This window comes from Sinocyclocheilus anshuiensis, unplaced genomic scaffold (assembly GCF_001515605.1).
Source record: "Sinocyclocheilus anshuiensis isolate Anshui unplaced genomic scaffold, SAMN03320099.WGS_v1.1 scaffold572, whole genome shotgun sequence".
Taxonomy (NCBI): Eukaryota; Metazoa; Chordata; class Actinopteri; order Cypriniformes; family Cyprinidae; genus Sinocyclocheilus; species Sinocyclocheilus anshuiensis.
The window spans coordinates 995,260-1,002,729 of record NW_015555778.1 but is presented as its reverse complement, the minus strand read 5'-3'; the positions used below and the strand labels follow the sequence as shown (position 1 = coordinate 1,002,729).

At 33.3% G+C, this 7,470-nt stretch overlaps 1 protein-coding gene across 4 annotated transcripts in view; it reads left to right on the top strand.

Annotated features, from left to right (window-relative positions):
- Nucleotides 1-6,099, top strand: part of ect2 (epithelial cell transforming 2) — a 42,361-nt gene extending 36,262 nt beyond the window's left edge. For 2 of the 4 annotated variants that reach the window (XM_016468514.1, XM_016468515.1), the window contains 2 exons: nt 1,657-1,955; nt 5,254-5,331. In XM_016468514.1, the coding sequence (XP_016324000.1) occupies nt 1,657-1,944 (288 nt within the window). In that variant the 3' untranslated portion in view covers nt 1,945-1,955; nt 5,254-5,331. Of the gene's footprint in view, nt 1-1,656; nt 1,956-5,253 lie in introns of all 4 variants that reach the window. The other 2 variants (XM_016468517.1, XM_016468516.1) reach the window with 1 other exon arrangement.
- Nucleotides 6,100-7,470: the final 1,371 nt, after the last annotated feature.

Below are 7,470 nucleotides of genomic sequence, written 5' to 3'. Positions count from 1 at the left end.
TATTGTTTCGATACAGCAGGGGGGGGAAAACTAAACATAAAATTGCTTTTTTTTTTTATTAAACAGTGGTTTACTGAACAAATTAAAATTAACATTTTCTTAGGGATAAAAATCTACCTCAGCTTATGCCAACTATAAGGTTACAATTAACAACAGTGCCCAAACTTAAATTTAATTATTTATTTTTAAACATAATAATCAGCACTTAACTTAAAGTATGCAAACATGTAAACTGCACATAATGCCGTTTTTAAATAAACTTCTAAATGATACAAATTTTATTTGTTGAAATATAATTTACACAGTGGCTCTCATAACTTTTTCATAACAGATTTATTTAAACATTAAATAATTAAGACATCACTAACAGGTAAAGTAAAATATAATGAGTATAAAGTCTAATATTTTGCGAAATGCTCTTCTCTTGAGTTCATTTATAGCGCACTAATGAGCTGTGGACACTGATGACTGCCTGAGGTAAATGAAATGCTACGTGACGTTTTGTTTACAAGCTGTTTTATTGACGTGTTTCCGCGGTTGAAACGCTGATTGAGTGATTGTGTGAGGCATGAGATGTTCATTCATGGTTATTTCATGCTATAACTATAGTAAAGAGGAAGGGATGATCGTGCTGCCGTTTGAACGGAGGCGTCAAAGAGCGTCAAAACTACATTTATTGTTTGAATTTCCTGAAAAAAAGGACATAATTTGAAAGATGAAACTGTTTCTTGTCAAAAATAACAATGTATAACTGGAAGTTTCCAATTAAGTTTTACTTGTGCAGTGGTTAAAACAATGCTGTATTTGTTCGGTACACATGCGTACTGAACCGAAAGACCCGTACCGAACATTTTTCGATATGAATAACTGTACCGTTACACCCCTAATATATATATTTCTCATATATGATTTGGTGCTCACGAAACATTTCTTATATTATCAATGCTGAAAACAGTGTTGCTTGATGGAGAAAAAAAAAAAAGTAATTTGGTTATTTGTGAATGTCCATAGGGAGTGCATTGTTTCCACTGAAAATGTTTTCACTTAAATTTTCACTTTTGATGTGAATAAGCCTTGAATCCGAAATATTAAACTACAATGATCCATCTTTTATTCAGACACCTATTTTTTATTTTTTTTCAGAGCACAATGGCTTTTCATTGAACTTCTGAGAATAATTTGGCACATAAATTGTTCAAATATTTCATACTTGTGTGTGATTTAGTGACATGGCACTTGGTGTAAACAGGCATTTACATAAATTCAAGTCTCTCATCCAGTCAGATTGCACATTTTAATCTCATCTTCTACAGCTGAACCTTTGCAGTATTACTTGCCAATTCGGTTGGATTGCATTTCCCTATCAGAGGACTTACAGGTTGCCTTGGTCATTCACTCATGCTTTTCTTTCCTTCAGCATCAGGGGTCTTGAGCTCTTTGCTCCATTTGAAAAGGGATATTTTTACCTTTTTCATTAAGGTGATTCATGCACTGCTAAATATTTGAGAAATCCCTACCTTCGTAACGAGATCACGCTCAAATTTTTCACTTCCTCTTTCAATTTTAAAGTGAGTGATTGAGGGCGTGCGATGAAGAGGTGGTGCAAGATGAGGTTAATGCACTCTCTCTCTTTCTCTTCCCTCCGTGCGAGTGTAGATGTCTCGTTCTGCCTCTACGTTCAGTCTGACGGGCTCTATTAAAAGCGCAGTGGTTCAGCGGTCAAACTCTCTGGACCATGCCCCGTGGCCCAGGGTCCCGGTGTGTGTCCGCACTCCGTGCAGTCCAGAGAGGGCTGATGAACCAGCAGCTCCCAAAACCCAGCTCAGACCATCCATCCTGTCCCTCCCAGCGGCCCAGCCCGTAGCTCAGTGCCGAGAGCTGTTGGCGCCCCCTGAGCCGCAGCACAGGTTCCCTGGGTCCCCGCGGCGGGAGACCCTCCTGTAGGACTCTTGAATGTGAGCACAGCAGTTCTGCCTCTTTGACGCACTGTGACTTTTACTAACTCACATCTGGGGACGGTGTTAACACTAACTCACTACCGCACAGATGGGCTATGGTGGCACTCAATTATAGATGATCTGAGGACTGGTTCAAAAGGGATAATTCTCTTAAAAATTTAAATGGTAATTTCCTCACCCTCATGCTGGCCCCTCTATGTAATTTACTGTAATGTTGAGAAATGTATTAGTGCTGCACTATTTTTCCCATCACGAAAGTGAATGGGGATCCAGACTGTCATCAAATGACATAAATCTCCATAAAAGTAACTTGACTGAAATTTTAACTTATCCTCACCCAACTTATACACGGTAGCTATAATCTCATTTGTATTTTTCATATTGACACTTGCCACGTTGTAAATGTTGAATGTGCATCATGTGGCAAATGATGACAGGCCACATCATATCAATGTCATGTCTTCAAATTTGACTTGTTGCTTTATTTTAGTATTATTTGCATAAAATTTTAGTATTTGTTAATATTATAAATTAGCTTTTATTTTTATATTTTAAGTTTTAATTTTAGTATTTTTTTTTTTTTAGTACTTCAACTTAAAAATAAAAATTGAAATGTTGCTTTGGCAACTAACTAAAAATAAGTTTCGTTTTATCTTTTCATCTAATAATTACATTTTATTTAATTGTAGCTTTATTTAAATTAATGATTTTTTTTGTAATAGTTTTAGTTAACAATATCAACCCTTAAATTTTTGTTTCATGCTCGGAATTATTATATTACTTAATATAATTTTAACTGTAGCATAAGAGTCATATGAAACGGTTTTATAATATTTCCCCATTTCAAAATTCATTCCGCATTTACTTTCATTCGATGGAAAAGTGTTAAAATATCACCTTTTGTGTTTCATGGAAGAAAAAATGTCATGCATGTATGACATGAGTTTAAAAAAAAAAAGAATAGAATTTGTTCACTCAAAAAAAAATCCAACTTATTCTGATAAAGTTAAGATTTTCATTGAATAAAGTTGTATTTTTTGCTTTGTTCCAACAAAAAAAAGAAGTGTGACGTAACAATACAGACAGAATGATCCTTATTTTTGGTGAAGAGCCCCTTAAACACAGACCTCAGATCATTTATGCGGGGTGAAATATGACATCTCAGATGCTTTTATAGTTCCATGATTCTCAGTATAATGACGGTTCTTATAATAAAGACGTAATTGTTACTGTGGCAATGTGATTTTTCTTTTTTCCATAAATCTCATTTTTACTGGGATACTGTTACGAGATCATGTTGGCATGATCTATGGGCGCGATAGCTGTAAAGTAGCTGATGACCATGATTTAATCTCCTATTTCTAATTTGATCCCATAAACTATAATCTGTATACTGGAGTGTGTGCGTTTAGCACAATCAAGGCAATTCAAGTTCAAGGCCACCTTAATTCTTATTTAGCAATGCTAAATAATAGGATTATTGTTGTGCATGTGTGAAAGCAGCCTGGTGCTTGTTACATCTGTGAGCACATTAAGAGTAAAACAAAATAAATTGGGTTTGTGGTTTGCTAACCTTCTTTTCAACTTCACATCTCTGTTTAAAGGGAAGAATACAGTATTATCCTCTGCATGGAGGTTAACACTCCTTTGGGTAACACTGTCGGTTCTGAAGGGTGAACACTTAAAAAGGGTCAACCGTGTGCATTCTTACCACAGCGAGCTTGTAAAGCCAATATCATTAACACGGATTTCTCTCCTCGCCTTTTCTCACTCCTTTGAATAAACACTCACAAAAACCTGTGAACCTCAGGCTTCTGCGAGAAAACTTGCGATTTAAAAAAGGCTAAGCACTGGCTTTTGGTCAAAAGAGAAAATCTCAACACTATTTAATGATTAGTTCCTACCCTAAATCCATGAAGATTAGCTGTAGTTTTGTAGGCTTCAGCAGGGATGGGCAGCGTGATTCTCGATACCATGAAGTGTTATTATTTTTAACAAATTTACAGATAAAATATTGGTTGAAAAAAGGATTTTGATAATGAAGTCTAGATGAAAATGATTATGACAGTTAAATAATTACAATAAACTTGATGGAAATCTAAGAAAAGTAACAGATATGAATGCACTTACAATGCAGAATGTTTATGCAAATAATTGATAATGAAGTCTAGATGAAAATGATTATGACAGTTAAATAATTACAATAAACTTGATGGAAATCTAAGAAAAGTAACAGATATTAATGCACTTACAATGCAGAATGTTTATGCAAATAATTGAAAAAAAAAATGTATATATAAAAATATTGACAGGTATGAATTTATAATATTTCATAGGTTAATGTTTATACTTTTTCCCCCCCACAGTTTTATCTGTAAATTGACACGTTTTTGTGTGAAATGTTTGTTGCCAAATTCTATACCAATATAAACCACACTAACTTCAGTTAGAAGTAGAAGTAGAAGTAGAAGTCTTATAATCAATATTTTGTCATTCATTCACTTTAAAGGACATTTTTCTTTAAAAGACAATTAAAAAACCAAGTATCACTGATTCCATGTGACTGTAGAAATGTCAAAATGACACATTATTATAGCATTCAGTATTAATTTTGTTCAATTCTCGGCTACTTTACAACTTGTTGGGCTCATCTAATCAGAATTTAAGGTTAGATTGACCAGTTTTTATAATGTTAGTTTAGCTGTTTTGAGTCGTTTTTTTTTATTATTATTATTCATGTTACATAATTTGAAATAGTTTTCATATTAATGCCAGATTCCATTTTTATAAATAAGCTTTTAGATTGCATCCAAGTTTTAAATAAAAAAAATTAATTAAATATTTTACATCTGAAAAATAATGAATTCTCTTGATTATCCAATATAGGCATTATCACTTGGGTATTTGGTGTATAGACTATTTTAATTATATCATGGTATAATGATAATGTGGTATAAAATCACTCGCACCGTGAAATTTTTTTATTTACTTTATTTTTATTTTTATTTATTTTTTTGCTCACAATGCCCACTCCTAGACTCCAGTGTGAATAGTTTGTACAAATAGCCCTAAGTGCATTACAGCTTTAACCAACACTTGCAACACGCTGCATTGAATCTTTAACAAGGTCTTCTGGGTATGAAAATGCACCAAATGGTAACACTTCCACCACGTACAATTGAGCACTCTTGAGTCTTAAACTAATTACAGACTGGAATGGAAATAACCTAGAATAACCCTGAAACTGTCCTTTCATCGCTATATTGCATTTCTCTCTTCCATTTTCTTTTTCCAGGCTGTTCATTCCCCATCGATGATCAACCTGTCCTCCGCCTTCGAGAGGAAGTATCATACCTTCAGCCGATCCACAACTCACCTGTTCTGAACTTTGCATCCTGAGTTGTCATTAATTTCCACACTACTACCAAGTCCGCCCGACGCCTCCAGCCCAAGACCCCCCACCTGGGTTTAATTTGCAGCTCCAGAACCCACCAAATGAAGTACAGCTTGTGTTGATGTCAATGTCTGGGCACATTTAATTAACCTTTAAGAGGCATTTATAACTGACATGTTCTGATTTTTATTAGAGGGGTAGAGTATTTACACTGTTATTAACCACTGAAAGTATTTCTTAATGTTTTGCAAGACAGGCCCTAATCTAAACTAATCTAGTTTTCAGCTTTTATAAAGCTATACACATCTAGCTGTTGCATTTAAGTGGAAATGCACTGCTTTAAACGCGGCCTTACATTTGTGCGTACTTTTAGAAGTGATTTTTATTGTTGATTTAGGGGTATTGATTTCTAAAAGTCAAAAGAGTTGTTGCGGTCCGCCTGCCATATTTATTCTCCAGAATCACTTCTATAAATAGTTTATGTAAATCTTTCTTTCCGTCTCTATTTATGTGTAAATATTGTGATTGTGTCATATTAATAATAGTTTGTCTCCACTGCTTGTACCTTTTTGTAGTCTCTGCACTTATGTCAACACGAAATGTAGTCATGTTTCACGTTTGTCTGTAAAAGGGAATCATATGTCTGCCTGCTGCAGATTTGTTTGGAGTGGGTGGTTTTGTTATTGTTTGACTACTTTTGAAGGTGACTTCATTTATTCTATATTAATAAAAGAAGCATAAAGCCTTCATCTTGTTCTTGTCTGAGGTGAAAATTTAACACTGCAAGCAATTTTTCTATCTTGTGCAGTAAACTAAAGCCTCACTGTCAGTGGAGTACTTTGAAAGACCAAAAATTGAGTATCTGGGCCTTAAAGACCAAAGTATAATTTATTTTTGGAAATAAACACTTGTATGCGTACAGTAGGGCTGGACGATATGGCCAAAATTAATATCACGATATATGTCTTAATTTCGGTCGATACGATATAATTCCGATATCGATATTCACACTATAAAAAAAAAAAAGCCTCGTAAAAACTGCCAAGAACGCCCACAACAGATGTCTGTGCATACAAACTTATGAAAAATTAATTTCCCAAGTCTATGACACCTCATATAAAACCATATAATATTTTAGAAGAAAAAAAAACAGCACAAATAAATTAATGTTCACCTTTTATTTGTATTTAGCCAAACAAAACGAAATGTGAAATCACGGTCAAATAATCGTCTCAGACTCCCCTAATTAATATTAATATCTTTAACTTCAAACTATAGGCTAACATACACTACCAGTCAAAAGATTTTGAACAGTAAGATTTTTAATGTTTTCGAGAATTCTCTTCTGCTCACCAAGCCTGCATTTATTTGATCCAAAATACAGCAAAAACCATAACATTTTGATTTTTTTTTTACTATTTAAAATAACTTTTCTATTTGAAAATATTTTAAAATGTAATTTATTCCTGTGATTTCAAAGCTATATTTTTAGCACCATTACTCCAGTCACATGATCCTTCAGAAATAATTCTAATATTCCGATTTGCTGCTCAAAAATAATTTCTGTTGAAAACAGTGGAGTAGAATTTTTTCAGGTTTCTTTGGTGAATAGAAAGTTCAGAAGAACAGCATTTATCTGAAATAGAAACATTTTGTAACATTATAAATGTCTTATTTATTCTATTAATTTCTATAATTTCTTTCCAAAAAAAAAAAGAAAAGAAATAATACTGACTCCAAGCTTTTGAATGGAATAGTGTATAATGTTACAAAAGCTTTTTATTTCAGATAAATGCTGATCTTTGGATCTTTCTATTCATCAAAGAATCCTGAAAACAAAATTTACTCAACTGTTTTAAATATTGATAATCAGCAAATCGACATTAGAATGATTTCTGGATCATGTGACACTGAAGACTGGAGTAATGATGCTGAAAATTCAGCTTTGATCACAGGAATAAATTACATTTTAAAATATATTTAAATAGAAAGCAGTTATTTTAAATAGTAAAAATATTTTAAAATGTTACTGTTTCTGTACTTTGGATCAAATAAATGCAGGCTTGTTGAGCAGAAGAAAACAAAAAAAAACATTAAAAATCTTACTGTTCAAAAACT